This window comes from Hyperolius riggenbachi, chromosome 4 (genome assembly GCF_040937935.1).
Source record: "Hyperolius riggenbachi isolate aHypRig1 chromosome 4, aHypRig1.pri, whole genome shotgun sequence".
Classification (NCBI taxonomy): Eukaryota; Metazoa; Chordata; class Amphibia; order Anura; family Hyperoliidae; genus Hyperolius; species Hyperolius riggenbachi.
Window position 1 is genome coordinate 372,018,224 of NC_090649.1, and position 22,701 is coordinate 372,040,924.

The 22,701-nt window shown below is 43.9% G+C and overlaps 1 protein-coding gene across 1 annotated transcript in view; it reads right to left on the minus strand.

Annotated features, from left to right (window-relative positions):
* ACAT2 (acetyl-CoA acetyltransferase 2) overlaps positions 1-22,701 on the minus strand; it is a 53,924-nt gene that overhangs the window by 26,084 nt on the left and 5,139 nt on the right. The window contains exons 2-3 of the mRNA XM_068232029.1: positions 20,527-20,661; positions 19,110-19,291 (exon numbers count right to left, since the gene is read on the minus strand). Coding sequence (XP_068088130.1) covers positions 19,110-19,291; positions 20,527-20,661 — 317 coding nt within the window. The remainder of the gene's footprint in view (positions 1-19,109; positions 19,292-20,526; positions 20,662-22,701) is intronic.

Below are 22,701 nucleotides of genomic sequence, written 5' to 3' on the forward strand. Positions count from 1 at the left end.
TGGCGTCTACTGGTTTGAAGAAGGTTTTGGTAAATATACGGGATGAATTTGTGTATAATACAAGATCCAGAAATTCTATGGAACTGGGGTTTTGGTGGAAGGTAAACTGTAGGCCTGCTGGATTTGAATTCAGAAAATCTACAAAGGACGGGATCAAGTTGCCGGGGCCTTTCCATATAAAGATTAGGTCATCGATATATCGTTTGTAGAACACAATATTACTGATAAATGGGTTCTCGTTGTACATTTTGATCTGCTCAAGATAGCCCATTGCTAAGTTTGCATATGAAGGGGAGAACGAGCTTCCCATCGAAACCCCATTGACTTGTTGGTATACGTTATCGCCAAATGTAAAGTAATTGTTGTGGAGAATGAATTCAATGCAATTTATCAGAAATGTTTGTTGTATTGTGGGCATATCGGTATTGGTTTGTAGGTAGTATTGTAGGGCAGTGAGTCCGAATTGATGTGGTATGTTTGTGTAAAGGGATGTTACGTCGCAGGTAAGCCATATGTAGTCGTCCTTCCAGGGTATAGACTGTAAGAAACTGATGAGATGCTGTGAGTCCTTAATGTATGAGGGGAGGGCTTGGACATGAACCTGTAGATGTGTGTCTATGAATCTGGATAGGTTACTGGTGACTGAGTCTATTCCTGAAATGATGGGCCTTCCTGGAGGTTTATGGAGGTTTTTGTGTATTTTCGGAAGATAATAAAAGAATGGGGTTTTGGGGTGGTGATTGATAATAAAATTCCTTTCATTTTTAGAGACAGCGTTATTGATAAAGTTTTTGAGTGTTTTGTTGAGTTCCACTGTGGGGTCTGTGTCGAGTAAGGTGTAGTGTCTAGAGTCACTTAATAGTCTGGCGGATTCCTCGAGATAGTCCGTTTTGTTAAGAATGACAATCCCTCCCCCCTTGTCAGCAGGTTTGATGATGATGTTGGCGTTATTACGTAGAGTTTTTAGGGCGACTTTTTCTGATGGTGTGAGGTTGGAGCGAGTGAGCATGTCGGGGGTGAGTAATTCCTGTAGATCATTGAGGACCAGGGAATAGAAGGTGTCGATGAAATTGCCCTTGGAGGCAGTGGGGTAAAACCTTGATCGACCCTTTAGGTTGGTGTTGATGAATTTTTCTGTGGCCATATCTGTAGGGGATACTGAAACTAATGGAATAGAGTCGTTATTTGTGATAATTAGGTTGACTGGGTCTATGTGTGGTGTATCTTGGAGTTTTTTTATGGCAAAATGTCGTTTTAAGGTGAGTTTCCGAACATAGGTGTTGAGGTCACTGAATAGTTCAAACAGGTCAGAGTTGTTAGTGGGACAGAATGACAGGCCTTTTTCTAGAAGGTTGGATTCTTGTTTTGTCAAAATGTGGTTGGAAAGATTGAAAATACTTGTTTTGTTATTGGTTGGATTGTTGGTAGGGTTGGGAATTGCTAACGTTTGTTTCTTTTTTCTTTTCCCTCGGCATCCTCTTTTTCTGTGTCTGACAATTGGCGTTTCGTTTTTCGAAGTGGCTGCATGATAGTGCGGGTTGGGATGGGGCTGGGTAGTTGGGTGGAGAGGAGGTTCTGTGAAAGGGACGCTGGTAAATCTAAAAAAGACGAGGACATGTTGATGTTTTGAGTCACCTCAGTTGAGGTTGATTCGGTAAGTTCAGGATTTTTGTCATTGCTAGCTGTCTGTTTGGGATTCGTGGTGGTGGACGTGGGGTCTGGGCGGCTGGGTGGTGTGGTAAGTTGACTTGGTGATGTTGTGAGGTTGAGGTCGGATGTGTAGGTACTGATTTGAGACAACCTTAAGTCATTTGGGGAAGGGTTTTTATCTAGATTGAGAGACGGTGGGGAGGGATTGTCATCCATAGGTGGTCTCTCTGAGGGGGTCTCGCATATGACCCATTTCTTGAAACTGAAACTGGAAGTAGAAGGGAGAGAAACGGTATTGTCTTTAGCGTAACCAGCTCCAGTCTGTGGGTTCTTGGGAACTATGGGTGTATGTGGAGGTTTGGCCGAGGGTGGGCGTGATTTTGGGTGTGCAGAGCATTGTGTTTTGGGTGCGTTTTTATTCTCGATGGGTTTTGTGTAATTAAAGCTGTGAGGTGGTGGTGCTGCGAGCTTTGGTTGGTTGGAGGTATTCGTGGGTGCCGGGGTGTGTGTTGGTGGTGGGTGTGTTGGGAGGATTGCTGGGGCCGTGTAAGTGAGGGGGGGAGGAGGAAACGGTGGATATTGGATCTGTGTGGGTTTGGGTATGGACAGGCTCATCAGTGGAGGTGGTGGTTTGGTTGGGCCCGTGTTGGGTGCTAATGGGGCTATTGGGTTGGGTGTAAACCGTGGTTTACGTTCTCGTTCTCTGTGTTCGGCATATGCCAACTAGGGTTGCCGCGATTTACCGGTATCGCGGTATACCATGGTTTTACAATGCACGGTAATCACGGTAAGCACTTTTAGGAAATACCGGTTTAGGCTGCATTTCCGTTTCCCCCGCCACCGCTCCGGCATTGTCCTGCTCTCCGTCTCCCTCCGTTAGGAAGGCAAGCTCCCAAAGCTAGTTCCTGATTGCGGGAGGCTTGCCGACATGAGTGCAGGAGCTGGGTGGTGATACGCGTCCTGTGATGACGCGGGCGGCCACGGCTGGAGAGCACACAGAGATCTTTCCTTCCCCCGCCCGCCCGCAATGTTTCCGCTTGTGGTTTTTTATTGTGGACTGTACCACAAAGGCAGAGGGGGAGTCACCAGGTCATTCCTACCTAAATAAATACGGGAAATGAGAAAAAGCAACAGCCCGTTCTCCCTCCTGCTAGATGTATGCAGCCCCCTGCCTCCCCCGACTGCAGAGCTGACATAAACACTGATACAGATCAGTGTTCAAAGGAATGTCCAGCTCTCCTCCCCCATGAAAATGAGTATGCCGCCCGCCCGCCCGGGAGAAGGAGCGAGAGACACACTGCACGTGGACAAGCTGAAGCTTATGACACAAGATAAGCAATGTTGCTGTGTGAGAGGTGCTGTGTTTGAATGCAGCCACAGTGTAATGTATGGCATGTGTGTGTGATGCCTGAGCTATGTCTGCCTGATGGATGAATGTCTGCCTGATGTATATGTTTGTGATGTTGTGTGTGTGTGTATAGTGTGTGTGTATAGTGTGTGTGTGTGTGTGTGTGTGTGTGTGTGTACACGTGTGTGTGTGTACAGTGTGTGAGTGTGTGTGTGCGTCTGCCTGATGTACGTGTGTTTGTGTGATGTCATGTGTCCTCATGCCCACCGCTCCCCCCGTTCTACTCTGTCCCCCTACTTTTAAAAGAAATCGTCCGCAGTGGCTTAGCACAGGACTTCACCTAATTCATGTCCGCTCCACCCATTTGCATTTTATTTTTCAGCTCTGGTATCAGAGACGCAGCATAGTGAAAGTTTTATAGGTAACTGCGGCTTCCTCCAGCCCGATCATGCGCACAGATCCCTCCCACGCCGCCATCATCAGCCTTTTCTATCGCTGTTACTGAGTCCCGTAACTTTGGCCAGTCGCTGCCAGTTTTACGCATGCGCAGTGCACTCCCTCCGTCTCTGGCAGAAAATATTACTATGCCTGCGTAGTATTATTCTCCGCTGCAGAGAACGCACTGGCCGCAACTGGCTCAAGTTACCGGACTCAATACCAGCGATAGAAAAGGCTGAGGATGGCGGTGTGGGAGGGATCCGTGCGCATGATGAGGCTGGAGGAAGCCGCAGGCATATATAAAACTTTCACAATGCTTCATCTCTGGTACACTTTAAGGTGTATAGTAAAGTGCACCACCAGCATTTTTAAAGTGGACCTGAACTCAAAACGTCCTCTCTGCTCAAAAAGATATGCAACAGCAATTTCTTTCTTAGTTACAGCTGATACAGCTGATACAAATCCTAAAATAAATCTGCACAGTTTCTACTTCCTGATTCATGGAAGCACACATATTAACCTACTGTGCTTTCAAATGGCCTTATTATCTGCCCTCTCTGCCATAGGCAGTCATGTGACACGGGGAGAATGAGATTTACTTTTGGTACTGTTTGAGATTGTTGTTTTTTTGACATTTTTATAGGTAGATTGGAATGAGAATAATTGCGTAATACCGTATACCGTAATACCGTCATACCGTGGTATTCTTTTTGACGGTTATCATACCGTGAATTTTCATACCGTTGCAACCCTAATGCCAACCTGTCACGGTTCAATTTTTTGAGTTTATTTTCGGTGGTGTCCTGTTCAAATCGTTTGAGTCTAGAGGTGAGGTTGGATAGGAGTGGATAATACTGAGGGTTTGTTTTGTGTTGGGCTATGAATTCTTTGCATTCAGTGATATTCGGTTGTAGTTCTATGACTAGGGATTTTCTTTTTTTGATGATTCTCTCCATGATGCCCTGGGTACAAATTTCTAAATAGTTATAGAATTCTGTGGTGAACACTGTATCTTTTGGGAAAGCAGACAGTGTTTTGATACGTATGCCGTCTGGGGAGATTTTTTCGTAAATATACGTCTCCTGCATGGCGACATCAGCTAAATTGAAAAATTCATCTTTAAGGGCCGATTCTAATTTTTGGAAAGTTGGTTTTAAATCTACATTAGGAGTGACAACAGGAGACATAGAATTATTTTTAAGTTCTGCTGCAGGTACAGTGTTCTTTTTGAATTGTGCCAACAGGACATTTCTGTGTATGGTGTGTTCCTCAAGGAAATCCATTATGTCGTGGGCTGCAATCGGGTCTGGGTTGCCGTGTTGTCGTCGGAAGACTTGGCCAAGCGTACTTGCAAAGATAAAGATAGAAGACCGAGAGCCCAATATAGTGTAGTATGTATTAATAGGGGGTGGGATGTAATATGAAATGTAAGTAGTATACTCACAAACCAGGGTTGCCTCCAAAGCAACCACTGTTCAGGCAGGTGGGGAGAACAAGCCTGTCCCCACTCAGGATTAAGACGTCGCTCTCTGTGGATAGAAGGAAATTGTAGGGTAGATCACCCTTCCACCAAGGGTGGACTTCTGGATACGTAAAAGTGTACAGAGGCGCCGGAAGAATAAAAATAGAACACCTATGTTCGGAAACTCACCTTAAAACGACATTTTGCCATAAAAAAACTCCAAGATACACCACACATAGACCCAGTCAACCTAATTATCACAAATAACGACTCCATTCCATTAGTTTCAGTATCCCCTACAGATATGGCCACAGAAAAATTCATCAACACCAACCTAAAGGGTCGATCAAGGTTTTACCCCACTGCCTCCAAGGGCAATTTCATCGACACCTTCTATTCCCTGGTCCTCAATGATCTACAGGAATTACTCACCCCCGACATGCTCACTCGCTCCAACCTCACACCATCAGAAAAAGTCGCCCTAAAAACTCTACGTAATAACGCCAACATCATCATCAAACCTGCTGACAAGGGGGGAGGGATTGTCATTCTTAACAAAACGGACTATCTCGAGGAATCCGCCAGACTATTAAGTGACTCTAGACACTACACCTTACTCGACACAGACCCCACAGTGGAACTCAACAAAACACTCAAAAACTTTATCAATAACGCTTTACTCAATAACATTGTCTCTAAAAATGAAAGGAATTTTATTATCAATCACCACCCCAAAACCCCATTCTTTTATTATCTTCCGAAAATACACAAAAACCTCCATAAACCTCCAGGAAGGCCCATCATTTCAGGAATAGACTCAGTCACCAGTAACCTATCCAGATTCATAGACACACATCTACAGGTTCATGTCCAAGCCCTCCCCTCATACATTAAGGACTCACAGCATCTCATCAGTTTCTTACAGTCTATACCCTGGAAGGACGACTACATATGGCTTACCTGCGACGTAACATCCCTTTACACAAACATACCACATCAATTCGGACTCACTGCCCTACAATACTACCTACAAACCAATACCGATATGCCCACAATACAAACATTTCTGATAAATTGCATTGAATTCATTCTCCACAACAATTACTTTACATTTGGCGATAACGTATACCAACAAGTCAATGGGGTTTCGATGGGAAGCTCGTTCTCCCCTTCATATGCAAACTTAGCAATGGGCTATCTTGAGCAGATCAAAATGTACAACGAGAACCCATTTATCAGTAATATTGTGTTCTACAAACGATATATCGATGACCTAATCTTTATATGGAAAGGCCCCGGCAACTTGATCCCGTCCTTTGTAGATTTTCTGAATTCAAATCCAGCAGGCCTACAGTTTACCTTCCACCAAAACCCCAGTTCCATAGAATTTCTGGATCTTGTATTATACACAAATTCATCCCGTATATTTACCAAAACCTTCTTCAAACCAGTAGACGCCAACAACTACATACACTACCATAGTTTTCATCATCGCCCCTGGACCAAAAACACCCCATACCGTCAATATAGAAGGATCTATCGTAACTGCACAGAGACACAGGTATACAACACCCAATCAAAAATTTTAACCAAAAAATTCACAGACCGCAGATACCCCAAAAAATTACTTAAAGACGCACAACAAAAAGCGAAATTACAGAACCCCTCACGCTCCACCTCCAACTCCCAGACTAATGACACACCCCGGTTCATCACGAAGTACAGTGTTCAACACTCATCAATTCGCAATATATTGAACAAGAGGTGGGAAATCTTATTACAGGACCCCCACCTCCGCTCTATCCTGACCCCCAAACCAGCAGTCACCTACAAAAGGGCCCCCAACCTGCGCGGTATGCTGGCTCCAAGCAAGCTACGCATACCCCATCCCGACCCCACCCTAATCCCAATAGGGTCCCCCACGGGATCCTTTCCTTGTAATCATAAAAAATGCCTTGCCTGTAAATTCATCCACCAGACCGCAACTTTCCAATCCCAGGTCACCAAAACAGACCACCAGATTAAATACCATATTAACTGCGAATCAAAATATATAATCTATATCATCACATGCCCTTGCCAGCTCCAGTATGTGGGAAGAACCACTCAACCTGCGAGATCCAGAATAGGACAACATAAAAGGAATATACTCAAAAAATACCCCCTCCACAGCGTATCACGACACTTCACCACCCACCACGACAGCAATCCGGAACTTTTCCACATCACACTTATTGATACCATCCCACAAAACCAATTCAACTCGTTTGAGCTTCTCAAATCACGTGAGATGTATTGGATCCAAATCCTAAAATCTCTTACTCCAGGGGGTCTTAATGAACAACTGGAAAAAATCTATTAACTAACCATCCCTTAAAATATTAAAATATTACATATCATATTTTTATCCGTCCTCTCTTTTTAGAAAACAGATACTCTTCAGTTGTACTGTAATTTTATGTTTATTGTATACCGTATTTTTATGTGCAATGTTACCTAAATATAGATAATTTTTTAGTATGGCCAAAGCGGTATGAATACTGTTTTAACGTAATCTATGTGCTGTTTTATATGTTATATTGGCACCCGTGCGCAGACTCATGTCGTTATGTACACGGATATATACGCTTCTAAGGTCCTCATGTTCGTAATTTGAATGTTCTTGTATCAACAGAAATAATACTCACTAACGGTCATTTAATGTTTACTAGAACATCCTTTACAAATACAGAGGGAGTATCTCTAGATTCAGGTGAACTCTGATACTGTTTTTATATCTGGTCCAGTAGAGGGCAGCAGCGCTCGGGATCTAATAACACTAGATACATGTACTGTCACACTTACAGAAAATTCTATAATAAAGGGAAGAATCCTTTCAAAACAACCACACACTGTATGTATGTATAGTAAGCATCTGACTAGTGTATATATATCTCTCATACTTAATGAATATGGGCAACTTGCCATTCATCTCACCCCTTCCCCTCCCTTTTCCAAAATGTCTGCCATTGAATCGGAGGAGCTTGATGCGCTCCACACTGTCAACACACATAGCGCACACATGCGCATAAGGCTAGGGCCACGTCACACCCGCCCCACCACTCATCGCGCGCCTCTATTCATCGAGCGCGGCGATACTCTCTGACAGCAGCCGCCATCCGGACCACGCCCACCCCCTCCACATTGGCGAAACTAACCCAGCTGCCCAATCACTTCCTCCGCATCGCCCCGCTCACGCCACGTCATCCACCACTTCCCCAGTTTCCCTCATAAACCCCACGCTCACTAAGTACCGGCACAGAGGTGCCAAGCATCGCTTTAGACTACACGCTGGTAAGTGATTTACTCCGTCCTTCTCACGCCTATACAGACCTATTACAGGAATCCTCACCCATTAGCACTATGCTCTCTTCACAGCTAGCTATTTCTGCTCACCAATCAGTAATTCCCACCCTGGCAGCACAGCCCACACATATATCCTCCCCCCAGGCAAAATACTAACACAGCTAAACTAACAGTCATATACATAAGCATATAGACCTATTTAAGAAACACAGATCATTCCATAACTAACTATACCACCCCAATATGGCACCTTTTTGAGAAAAGATCACAATGTAATAGTATACCTTTCATTGAAAATGTATGCATGTTGTTACCGTCCACGCTATAATAACTATGTGTTTATATAACATACTGTACTTATACAATTGTACCACACATAGTATTCTGATGTTTGCCACGTATCTCTGTCATTTTCCAGTGTATTGCTCCTGTCCCTTATTGCCTGAAGAAGCGGGTTCCGGCCTGCGAAACGCGTTGCGACTTTTTGTACTGGGAGTAATTGAATAAACTGTATAGATGTTTTGAAAATCGACAGCCGTTTTGTCTGCTTTTGGTTGGCTGGTCCACCACCGCAACCAGATCAATTTTATACGTTTTATCTATTTTTATTCTTCCGGCGCCTCTGTAAAATTTTACGTATCCAGAAGTCCACCCTTGGTGGAAGGGTGATCTACCCTACAATTTCCTTCTATCCACAGAGAGCGACGTCTTAATCCTGAGTGGGGACAGGCTTGTTCTCCCCACCTGCCTGAACAGTGGTTGCTTTGGAGGCAACCCTGGTTTGTGAGTATACTACTTACATTTCATATTACATCCCACCCCCTATTAATACATACTACACTATATTGGGCTCTCGGTCTTCTATCTTTATTGGGGAGATTAGAGGTGACATAAGAATAACTCTACCATTCAACATGAAACTCGGAGATGACGGGAGGGGGGAGGGTAGGGAGGGAAGGGGGTTGAAAAGTTTGACCAGAATGCTACCGGTGTTCCAACCAAAAGGGATGTAGCACAAAATGATAAGTCAACATATTTTCTTTTTGCATCATGTGTACTATGTCTTTATAATATGGAAGAGAGATTATGCTACCCTGTATTTCCCATTGGAAATTTGTAACCTCTGCTTTTCTGTAAAATGATCTCAGCATTGTTTGGTCAAAGAAAATTCCAAATAAAGTTTGTTTTAAAAAAAAAAAATACAGTGACAGACACTTGAGATAATAAGCATCAGAGGACAGAGCTCTCTGCGACTTTGAAAGTCGGAGAGATCTGTGAAGCTCTTTTGCATAGATAGATAACAACTGAGTTTCTTAACTCTTCCTGTACTGGAAACAATATTAGACTCATATCTCTGCTGCTAATGTTTTATTTCTTAGATGTACTACACATACAAATCATTATATCATAAGTTTATTTTTACTAAGAATGGGCTGCTGTACACATGCTAGATTTTCAGCAGAGGGGACCCCAAATGCATGCCCAAGAACCATCTATCATGTGTACAAGGCTCTAAAATTATAACTGGGCTGCTCAATTCGAGAATAAACCAACACCATGTCACTTTAATCCAAAACAAACAGATAAGTACACTTTGCTGAGGATAAAACTGAACTTTATCTGGTTACCACACCTCTCTATTTGTTTTTAATATCCAAATCGATGCATGTCTCTAGGTGTAAGGTTATCACATTCACTGAATATCAATATCACACATTGGTACGATTATGCAATTTGTATCATTGTTTTCAGATGTGCATTGATGTAGATGAAGATCAGTTATCAAGATCAGTTCCATCCATTGCTAGCTATAGAAATTTGTATCAATGAAAAACTATGATCAAAATGGGAAAAAAAAAAAAAAAAACACGTGAAAGTGATCCTTCATGGAAAGCAAAAAAACAGAACTAAAGTACCAAAAGCAGAGATGGGTAGGAAAGGTGCAGGTAAACTGTTCTGTGCTGCATTTCCTCCAATGATAGGGCCAAATGTCTCATGTTGGTTGTCCTGAAAGATGACGTAGGGAATACACAGGGAGACAATATAAAATACATAATAATTAGAGCACCACTTCAGGCACAGTTATAGGTTTGCATTCATTAGACTGATAGCTGCCAGCTCACTCTGCACCAGTAAGAAAGCGGAAAATTGTTACTTACCTATCCGTAATTTTCCTTTCCCGATGCCTTATGTCATCACACGAATGGGTAGATGTCCCGCCCACTCTACCCCATAGGACGTAGAATATATAAATTAATATAAATTAATATATAAATTAAATCGTGAGACCCGCCCCCCCCCAGTCTCGTCACCCTCGGAATCACCGAAGGGCAACAAGAAGGGAGGGCATTGTGTGATGACATAAGGCATCGGGAAAGGAAAATTACGGATAGGTAAGTAACAATTTTCCGCTTTCCCAATGCCTATGTCATCACACGAATGGGATATAACTAGGAAATGAAGGGAGGGAAGTATATGCTGTCACACAATTCTTTAATCAGTTATTTATACAGAGGTTACATTAAGCACTGCTTTTCCAAACTCTGCTGAGGACTGAGCAGTTACGTAGGTACATTACCTATAATGTTTCATAAAGGTATTGATTTTTGACCAATTGGCAGCTTGGCAGATCTTTTCGGCTGGTACTCTATTCATTGCTGCCCAAGATGTTGAGACACTTAGAGTGGAGTGCGCCACTATCTGTTTTGGTGGGTTCAGTCCTGTTGCTCTATAAGCAGACTGAATCGCTTTTACTAGCCAAGCTGCTACTGTTCTGGTGGAGGCAGGTTGCCCCTTTTTATAGCCTGTTGGGATCACGCAAAGTCTTTCCGTACTCCTAAAGTCTCTGGTAACCTGCAAGTAAGCCTTTAGAGTTTCAGCAATGTCCAAAGGATGTGTGGTCTCCGAGCCTTCCTGTAGGAGTACAGGTAAGGTCCAGTCCTGATTTAAGTGGTATGCCGTTGCCACCTTTGGGAGAAAACCCTGGATAGGGCGAAGTACTACACGATCAGGAAAGAACGTTAAGTACGGTTCTTCACATCCTAGTGCTTGTATCTCTGATACTCTACGAGCCGATGCAACTGCTACTAGGAATACAGATCTTAACGTTAGGTTCCACAAGGAGCATTCTTGAATGGGAAAGAACGGTTTCTTTGATAATGCCTGCAATACCAGAGGAAGGTCCCACTTAGGGAATAGATTCTTCTTGGGAGGTCTTAATTTGAATACCCCTTTAATAAATTGCTTCAATAGGGGATGATCGCCCCATGGCGAACCCGTCAAGGCAGAGATGGCTGAGATGTCCCCTTTGATGGTATAATAGGCCAATCCTTTTTCAAGACCCTTCTGCAGAAACGCCAGTACTTGATGAGGCTGGGGTCTCAGTGGGTCAAAGTGTTCAGTCCCGGCAAATTCTAGAAATTTATTCCAAATGCGTGAATAGGTTGCATTGGTTGACGGCCTCCTGGATTGTAGCAGTGTCTGAATAACTGCCGGTGAACAGCCTAATGCTTCAAATCTCTTCCCCTCAATATCCAAGCCATAAGGTTTAGTCTCTGAGGGTCAGGATGATATATCACTCCCTGATGTAGCAGGTCCGGCCTGTTGGGGAGAGGAAGAGGAGACCGTAACTTCAAGTCCCATAGGAGGGAGAACCAAGGCCTGTTCGGCCAGAATGGCAGTATCGCGATTAGTGTTACCCTCTCTCTCAGTAATCGCATTAACAAGTGAGGGATCATTGCCACTGGGGGAAAAACATAGCCAATTCTGAATCTCCATGGGGCCGTTATTGCATCCGTGGCCACTGCCTGACTGCAGGGGTACCTGGATATGAATTTGACGCACTTCGAGTTGTTCCTTAACTTACGCCATTAGATCGATCTGTGGGAATTCGAACTGGTTGCAGATCCACAGGTATACTTCCTGACAGAGACTCCATTCGGAATTGTGTATCTGATGTCTGCTCAGGTAATCCGCCTTTATGTTCTGAGGACCCGGGATATACACTGCTGTTATATTCCATAAGTTGTCCTCCGCGAATTGGAATATCTTTTCAGTCTCTAATAATAGGTTTAGGCTTCTCGTACCTCCCTGTCTCCTTATATACGAAACAGCTGTGCGGTTGTCCATCCTCATCATTAACGATTTCCCTATAATGAGAGCCCTGAACTTGTATAGCGCCTACAGGGCTGCTTCCAGCTCTAACAGGTTTGCCGGAGTTTGATGTTGGGGGGTACTCCATGTTCCCTGCGCTGAATGTGTTAGGTAGTGAGCACCCCAACCTTTCTGGCTCGCGTCCGATGTAATTATGGTCACTGGACCAGGTTGTATTAAATGACCCCTTCTGAGGTTGGATTGTGTCTTCCACCATTCCAGGCTGTGTTTCATAGGGGCAGTTATCTGAATAATCTGATCCATTTGACGTTTGTCCCACTGTTTGAGAAACCCCCATTGGAATGGGCGAATATGCCACTGGGCCCATCTGATCATAGGTATAGTTGATGTGAGGTAACCTATTAGGCTGAGGCACTGTCTTGCTGTTAGGGCTTGCCTGGAAAGTACCCCTTGTACTCTTGTCAGTACTGCTAGTATCTTCTCCTCTGGCAGTAATAATCTGTTCTCTCGGGTCTTGAACAGTGCTCCTAAAAATATCATTTCCTGTGCGGGCTGAAGCTGGCTTTTTGTATAGTTTATCTTCCATCCAAAATTCTGAAGTGTCTGTAGTAAGATCTGTCTGTGTTGCCGTAGTACCTCTTGATCCTGACCCAGAAGTAAGAGGTCGTCCAGATACTGGAATAGACGAAGTCCCTTGACTCGCAAGAATGCCACCACTGCTAACAGGATCTTCGAGAAAGTTCGTGGTGCCGTATTTATCCCAAATGGGAGACATGTAAATTGGTAATGTTGTGGGCCTACAGCGAACCTTAAATATTTCTGGAAGTCTTGGTGGATGGGGACGTGTAAATAAGCGTCCTCCAAGTCGACAGATATCATCCAATCTGATCCGATGATTGATCTTGTGATAGTTTGCAGAGTTTCCATCTTGAATCTCCCAAGATGTATTTGCCTGTTCAGTTGTCTCAGGTCCAGCACTGGGCACCAGTCTCCCGACTTCTTGCGAACAAAGAATAGCGGGGAGTAAAACCCCTTTCTTACTGATGACTCTGGAACTGGGATGATCGCTTTCTTTAACAGCAATGTGTCGATGTATTGGTTGAGTATAAGTCTCTTCTCCTCCGACATTGGAATGGTTGTCGGGACAAAGTGGGAGGAAGGTGGTTTTCCCCTGAATTTCCACCGGTGACCTTGACTTACTGTCTTCAGCACCCAGGGGTTGCTGATGTTGTCCGCCCAAACCTGTCCGAACTCCCTCAATCTTCCTCCTACTGGGCAAGTCTGGGCGGAGACACCATCAAAAGGACCTCTGCTGTCCCTGACCAGACGGTGTAGACTTCTGTTTATTGATTCTGTGCAGGGTCGATTGGGAGCTCTGCCAATTCCTGCGGTACTCTCGTCCCGGTCTGTAGGAGCGGGCGTTGTGATATTTAGGCTGCTGAAATCTTGATTGCTGGAAAGCCGGCTTTTTGTTCTTCCTGTCCTGCGGGATTAATCCCGATTTTCCTCCCGTGACACGTTGAATGGCTGTGTCCATTTCACTGCCGAATAAATTCCTCCCATCATATGGGATCTTGCACAAGTCGATTCGCGAAGATGGATCAGCCGACCATGCTCTCAGCCAAAGCGCTCTCTTTGCAACAACCGATTGTACCATGGATCTTGATGTACATCTGATTATATCCACCGCCGCCTCTCCCATGAAGTCGGCAGTGAGCTTCAGGTCATCTAGCGCTGCAATTATCGTGTCTCTTTCTACACCGTTTCGCAGTGCTTCCTCGATGTCTGAGGTCCATGATTTTAAAGCCTTAGCTATTGACGTAAGGGCCACAGCAGGTCTGGTAGCCCCACCAGCACTTGTATAGATTTTCTTTAGTTCGGAATCTATCTTCCTATCCAATGCGTCTTTAAAGGATGCTGCATTCTCTCTGGGCAATGTCGAGGGTTTTGCGAGTCTTGTGACCGATGCATCTACTATTGGAGGATTATCCAATGGCTTCGCCCTTTCCTCCTTGATCGGGTATAGCTTATTTAGGCGATTACTCAACGGGGGCCTTTTGTCAATCTTATCCCATTCTTCATTTATCACTTCCGATATCTCGTCCATAAATGGAAAGGGGGTACACTTCTTTCTGAAGTGTGAATAGTATTCTCTGTTCCTTTTTGGCTTCCCTGCTCCGTCCTCATCCTCTGAATCCTGCCACTGTATGGCTTCTCTGACTGAGCATACGTAGGGTTCAACCAGAGAGAACTCAAATCCCGCTGCCTGCAGATCATCCTCCATCGGTATTGGTTGTTGTTGCGTCGCTGACGTTGATGGCTGAGGTGGCAGGGAAGCTAGATATTCTTTCATTGAATCTTGGACTGCCGCTTTAATTAGTTCGGACACATCTGTCGGTGTTTGTCGTGTCTCCGATGACATTTCCGAAAAGCATCTCTGACAGACGGTTTTCCCTGGTAATGCGTCTCTATCACAAGCCCAGCATCTTCTGTCCTTTCGAGTTACGGAGCCTGATCTGTGACCATGAGGTGATCGACTCCTTTCTCGGTCATGGTAGTCTTCCAGATTGCCTTTCCGCGACTTCGATCTGCTCCGAGACTTCTTGCTTTTGTGATGATGCTTCCTAGGACTGAACCAAATAAGAAAATTGGTATTAGATCGCGCTCAGTGTTGCGGGCAAGAACCTACCTGAATACCCCCTACCTTTCTGCCCGGGGCTGGTTTGAGGTTGAGGCTGTGGAATCCATAGGATCAGCTGAATGAGCTGTAAGAAAGAGATGAACAGTATATAGAATAGGCAGCGAAGAGAAAAGAAATATGACAAGCTATAGACTTGAAACAGCGCTGCTTTCTCGGGTATTGGTACCTGGTATTTCCTGTACATCCAGGTCCACAATGGATTGTTGCTCCGCAGCGCTCATATTGAGCTTAGCTGACTTGCTGGGAGTTTTCCCTCCAGGTAGGGGAGCCGTACCGGGGATATTAAATCCAGCGCAGAGAGGGTCGCACGCCCTCCTTACTGCTAGCCGACAGCGCGAAAACGCCGAGCGGCAAGTTTAAATCACTCTCCGCCTCCTACACGTCCTCCCAGGGCTTCCGGCCAATGAGAGCGGGCGGCGTGACGTCACATCCGGCGGAACTCCGCGTACTGGGGCCGTGGAACGCAGGCTTCGCTCAATGGAGCGCACGCCCTCCGAGAAAGCGCAACAGAGGAAGGATTCCACAGCGGAAGGAGCCCTGCATTTAGCAGAGACAGGTACTACGTTTAGGCACCGACCCCAGACATTTAGACTGTGCGGGTACATGCCCAGCCCGCAGCACTCCAGCAAACTGTCAGGCTCTACCCCAGCTAGTTTATAGCAATGTAGGGGGAAGGGGAATTGGCCGAGGCCACCAATCCCAAAAGCACTGTAAAAAAGAACAGTGGATAGGGGGTAAAGATGCATACAAAAAAAAAAAAAGTAAAAAGGTAAAAACCTAAGGCTCCAATACTACGTCCCTGAGGTGAGCTCCGAGGACAAAAGACTGGGGGGGGCGGGTCTCACGATTTAATTTATATATTCTACGTCCTATGGGGTAGAGTGGGCGGGACATCTACCCATTCGTGTGATGACATAGGCATTGGGAAACATTGATTGCTTTGTTAGCCTAAGCCATACCTCCCTGTTGACTGACAGCCTGTGACGGCTTCTGACTGACTGAGAAGGGGGGAGTGAGTGAGTGAGTGAGTGAGTGAGTGAGTGAGTGAGTGAGTGAGTGAGTGAGTGAGTGTGTGTGTGTCAGAAGATTGCTGAAGAGTGGTGTTGGTGTTCGAATCCAGGTTTCCCAATTCAGAAGCCCGGATTACGTCGCACACCACACTTCAGTAGCTCAGCTAGTATGCAGGGTCACAGGGCTGCAGTCCAAGCCGCGCTTCCAAGCCAGAAGGGGGAACCATGGGGCTTTCATGAAGCGTGGCGTGAACTGCGCAATAGTGACCTCTCCATGACTATCTCCACTAGCTGTGGTGTGCGGCGTAATCCTGGTTTCCCAATTAGGAAACCCAGATTCAAACACCAACACTACTGCAGAGGAAATTAATCCTGTGAGTTTGTGCAAAAAGTATTGTTCCATATTTTGCAAAAAGTGTGTGTGTGTGCGCGCGTGTGCGTGGTGCTGTGCTAATGCCCTGTGCCCGCACTTGGGCTTTAAAAGGAACCCGGGGTGAGAGGGGGACAATGCCAGTTGCCTGGTAGCCCTGTTGATCTTCTAGCATAAGTAGTGTGTGAGTCAAAACCCTGGAACAAGCATATGGCTAATCCAGTAAATCCTCAGCTGAGTCAGAGTACCTGAACTGCTGCATGGTTGTTTGGGGTCTAGGGCTAAATGTATTACAGACACAGGATCAGGAGGACTGCCAGTCAACTGGTATTATTTAAAAGGAAATAAATATGGAAGCCTCCATGTCCCTCTCATCTCGGGTTCCCTTTAAAACATATGTTCAAGTTCTGTATATTCCCCTCCTCAGTTGCAGAGTGACAAATTCACAGGTTTCCCAGTGAACAGATCCAGCAGAACTCTTCTCTGTGACATCCAGTGCATGTGACACTGTGCAGACTGTAATCTCTACTGCCAGCCAATACATTAGTCACCAAAGAGATCTGCAATGGACCACAATGCAGGGTGGTGTGAAATCCAATGCATGGGGTGGGGGGATTCCATCACCTGTTAAGATGTGTATACAACCTAGATGAAAAGCATTAAACTTACTTTTTTAGCTTTAAAAAAATAAAAAATAAAACTGAGTTGCAGCTCCATGCTACTGCACAGGTATAGCCATGCATGAAGAGGAGGGTGGCCTCTTACTGTGACAGTAGCGAGGGAAGGTAGCTTCCCTCTTATTAGGCAAGTAGGTGACAATTCATGTACCTCAGGGAGGCTAACAATCTAATACACGTCTCTACAGTAGTGTAGGGCCAGTTTGGGAAGGTAAAGCCAAGTACTTAGGATGTGGCAATAAACCAAACCCACACAAAGTAAGGGAGAATGTAAAAAAAAAAAAAAAAAAAAAAAAAACTCTGCTTGTGTCCCAACTAGGATTCAAACCTTGGACCTAAGCGCTGCATGGTGAGAGTGTTGGCCATTAGCCACTATGTTGCACTTACGTGATCTTACATTTTTATTCCAAGCTGCAACTATTACTTAAAAGCAGTTTTGAAAAACTTCAGTATACTGTGTAAGCCTGAGTACACTGTCAGAATCAGAAGAACATCCCTGAAGCTGCATGTGAAGTGCTTGTGAAGAAGGTTGAGCTTACCATAACCTTTCCTGACCCTTGAAACAACATCCATTGTGGCAATGGAAATAGACAGTTATGGGAGGGATCACAATGGAGAAGATGAGAAGGGTGCATGCTGCAGTGTCTCCCTCCAGTGCTACTACAATCAGTACACTCCCCTAGCAACTGCATATACTGGTTTGACAAGTTGTTCATAGGTAACACAACTATTACCTTCAGGTAATGAATAGTATTTGTATCATCTTTGATGGTGAGAAGTGCCTTAAATAGGCCAGAACAGAATGGAACATTCCCCTGCCGAGGGAAAAGGTGTGGGACCTGTAAACACATCCATTCCACTGACAGGATACGAATACCAGGTACACAACAGGAATACAAAGTACAAGGCACCTTTTCCTGCGACTCATCTAATGTGGTATACCTGATCAGATGTGCAAAATGCCCCAAAGGAATTTATGTGGGAGAAACAAGTCAACCACTGTGTGATCGCATGACATACCACAGATTCACTATTAACAGCAGGAAAAAGGATATTACAAAATATTCTGATCTACCAATACCAACACACTTTTGTTTACCTGGACACAGTTTAAGCAATTTTCGTGTCACTGTATTAATTGGTGGCTTCAAATTGGGAAACATGAGACTAACACAAGAAACAAAGTTTATACATTGGTTCAAAACTGTAGAAGATGGTTTAAACAAGGACTCTAACTTCTTGTGCTGGTACGATGGGTTTTAAATGCCACAATTCTTTTAATTTAAAATTTTCTATCTTTTCATTTATTTTGCGTGCCATATGCTGTGTAAGATGGTGTTTACTGTCACTATTCATTTTATTTGCCTTCATGTGCTGGTTTTAAATGCCACAATTCTCTTAAGCTTAGAATTAATGGTGCATGTAACCAGTCCAGTTACCATTTGAACTCGGAATTTACGATGTCTCCCCAACACCAGAATCTGCTTCATGTCATGTTGAGGGAACTGTTGATCTTATCAATTTAGCCAGGATGCCTGGGAAAGCCTCCTCAGTAACAGTTGAGGCATCTAATTACATTTATGTTTGCTGAAGAATGTTTCTCCTCTGTATGTCAGTGTATATAAGCTGTGTTTTTCAGTGTTTGTCAGGAACCAGTCCGACAAAGGCTTTTTATAAGCCGAAAGCTCACTGTTTATCCATCTCTAAGTTAGCCAATAAATGGTATCATCCTGATTCAAAACTCCTTGCTTTTACTAATGGCTAACATGGTACAACACTCTACTGCTTCTGCTATCATCTTTGACATCATCTTGACATCATGACATAGCTTCTGCTATCATCTTTGACAAATATCTACCATTTACCATGTGTAAGGGGATGAAGGAAGCAAAATCTTGGGGAATTACACAAACTTTCACTAGGAAAAAATTATTATTAACTACTTTAATTAAAAACACTTGAATTTAGCGATGAAGAAAATGTGATATTCCATACCAGACTCATGTTCTCCATTCCACCAGCAACTACAATGTCAGCTTCCCCCATCAGTATAGACTGAGCTCCAAGGCTTACTGACTTAAGGCCTGACCCACAGATCATCTGACAGCTCCATGCTGGAATAGAGTACGGAACTCCAGCAGCCACAGCAGCCTGACGAGTTGGGTTTTGTCCAGTACCTGCAGGATGTGGGGAATATGTAAAAACTGGGAATTCATACATACATCTGAAAGTTCAAAGTAAAGCTTGTAAATGATGTGTGCTTTTGGTGTGGGCAGCCTCAATTTACTAACCTCCGTGGGGCTGCTCCATAGCCCCTGTCCATGCAAGGACAGGCATCCATCTGGCTGGTGCCAGTGTCGCAGATATGAAATGCCTGTGGTGATGTAGACCATGTACCCGCCTGCCAGTGTATATACAAAAATGTAGTCCACTAATGTGTCTACATCTCTCAGCGGGAGGAGATTAAAGGAGATAATTTGAGTACAATTTGTCTAAAAGGCAACCAAGCACCACTTTATTTCCCTGCAGTTTCTTCTGGTTTCTAAAAAGCTATAGGAGCTGCCATGTTCCCCCCTCCACTTCTAGCTGCATTTATTTATCCAAGGGCAGGTGTAAAGATAGCATATGTGACTTATCTAAACTCTTTGAAGCACAGGGTTCTAGCTCCCTACCCACTGCCGATGAAAGCTTTTGTTTGCTCTCTGCTATTGTGTGCAATAAAATAAATAACACCAGTCCTTATCTGCCTGAAATTTCTGTGGTCGAGCAGGCCTTGGAAGTAGGGTAATAAAAAGCTCTGCTAAACTTTTAAATGTAAAATGAAGAGATAATTTACTTTTTATTATTAATGAGGCACATTGTTAGCATGCATTTTAATGTGCTATTGAGATGCCTTGAGTGCTAAAAATGGTGCTTGGTTCACTTCAAGCCCTCACTATGCCGTATACAGCAGTATACATACTGTGTATAGTTTTTTTTTATTTTGCAGATGATAGGCCAAGTTTGGAGTTGTCAGGGAAGACGAATGTGTGCTACAACTAAGCAGCTCAGTGAAATTATCCTATTGAGTGTCTGTTATTAGACATGCAAATACTTTCTGGTTTAAGAAAGCAAACTTTTGTTGTTCATGCATTTTAGTAAGGGGGCTTTTTGGACCATTGTAGCCCCTTACACACCCCAATGAGTTCTAGTTCACCATGAGCTTGCTGGTTAGTCTGTACCTCTAGACATGCAAACAAACATATTACTGAACGTAAAATAAAATTTGTACACCAAACTCATTACAAGATCAGATATAAAAATACACAATTTCAACCTTTTAATCATAATGTCAGAGCAAGGTATTTTTTTTCATAAAACTACAAAATGCTTTTTTATACCAGTTTCCCCAGAAGAGTTTTCTATAGCATACCTGCAGTCAACACATGCCCAAATATCAGTTCGGAAATTTCATCTGGCTTCAGGCTGGCTCTGTTCAGCACTTCTTTAATCACTGCTGTGCCCAGGACCTGAACCGGAACAGTGGACAGTGCTCCATTAAATGAACCTAATGCATAAGGGGGAAATAGTAATTATGAGCTGAGGTGGAAATTGAAGGGGTTTTAATGTACACTATGACAATATTAAACATTTCCTCTGTGATAAAATAAACTTCAGAGAAACCATGGCTGCTCACTGCAACATTCCTGGACCCAATTTTATGAGAACTCCATATTAAAACTTTAATTAACTCATTCTTATTTACATACTTTCTGGCATTGTTTGTAAACTGCTATGAGAGGTTATTAAATACATCCTGTTCTTCTCTTTGTGACGTGGAGGAGTTTGTATAACTGGGCTTGTCTTGTGTGCACAACGACGAGCAATTTCTTACCACAAGGATCTGCCAATTTTATATGCAGAAGAGACCCTGTTTATGGGAGTTTATAAAACTGCAGCTGGTAACATTTGAAATAAAAAGTTTTGTAATAATAAGATAAAAATGAAAACCCAATACGATTTTCCAGAACTAGAGCATGTACAGTGCCTGGATAGTGTAATGGTTAAGGGCTCCGGCTCTGACACAGGAGGCCTTAGTTTGAATCTCTGCTCTTTCTGTTCAGTAAGCCAGAACCTATTCAGTAAGGAGTCATTGGGCTAGACTCCCTAACGCTGCTACTGCCTATAGAGCGTGCCCTAGTGGCTGCAGCTCTGGTGCTTGGAGTCCACTAGGAGAAAATCGTGATATAAATGTTCTGTGTCTTGTCTTGTCTATTTGGGTCAGGAACTCCTGTCCATATCTTTCCCCCAGCAAGGTCCTCCAGTTGCAGTTGTCTTTAAGGGCCACTATTGAGAAAAATTGTGACCTTTAAAATACATGCACACATGTATGATGTTCATTCGTCCCTGAAAAAAAATGCACTATAAATTACTTTTTCCTTGTTTGCTATCACTTGCCGTAGGCAGTGAACATCTGACAAATCTGATTGGTTTTAAACTAGTCCGTCTCCCTATCGGGGCATCTTGGAGTTTGGCCACGGGGCAATTAGTGGGCTTTATCCCCTCCACACTCTTATTGCCCCTGGAACACAGAACTGAATAAGCACTGGAACGCTGAACTTGAAAACTTCTTGGTCCACAGGGTTTTCCTTTCTCTTTTGCAGGTTGTTCATTACAATCATATGTTTCTCATGTCATACTGGCACTTATTGGGATTTGAATGTTATACTTTGTGACATGTATAATCTCTATATATGATTTGCAAGTGCCCCTGTGTCAGTTATTTCCGTGTCAGTGCTTTTTTGCACTGCGCATGTGCAGGGAGGGACGCAGAGACACTGAGGAGCTGAGGGAGGGCGGGGCCAGAGGCAGCAGGCGCGTGCGCATGCACGGTTTTAAACGGGCTAAGGTCACTAGTTGCACATAATACGGCACAATTAAGAACCCAGGTTCAGCACAGACATACTGTACTTCTAAGATGAAGCACTATGTAATTATTGTATCATCCAGTGGACATTGGAGATATGTGGCTAATGTGTTTTATGAATGGTTTTATGGCAGTTTTTCTTATACCAAGAGTGATATGTAATATATTTATTATAGCTAGAGGCACCCAATGCTAGATGTGCATCTTCACCCGGGACAGTGATTGGCCTAATGAAGTTAGTTGGATCCCACGAAATGCGTTGCCTTGTGCTCAGTAAATTATTTTTCTTACTGTACCGCAAGTTTATTTTTGTCTGAGGTAAGCCACCTCAAGTTGTTTTTATATTCAGCTTTTTTATACTGTTGGGCGCCTCTCCACCGTGTGTATTTATAATAGAAGGTGCTAGTATTGGTCCTCCTTTTTTGTGTGTTTATTATGCAAGGAGGGATGTTGAAAATGTAATTTAGAAGGAAAAGAGCATGAGACAGAGGTCCATATCCTATTCAAGGTGATAAGTAGCTTGCAGATGCGAGCTACTTATCACCTTGCCATCGCGTGAGGATTACTGGCAAATCCTATTGCCCATATCCTTTGCGCGATGGCCGATCGTTAGGGAGCATTACTCAGGCGAAAGCCTGAGTGATGCTCCCTATTACCGGGCGATGGGGAGTGAGGTTTACG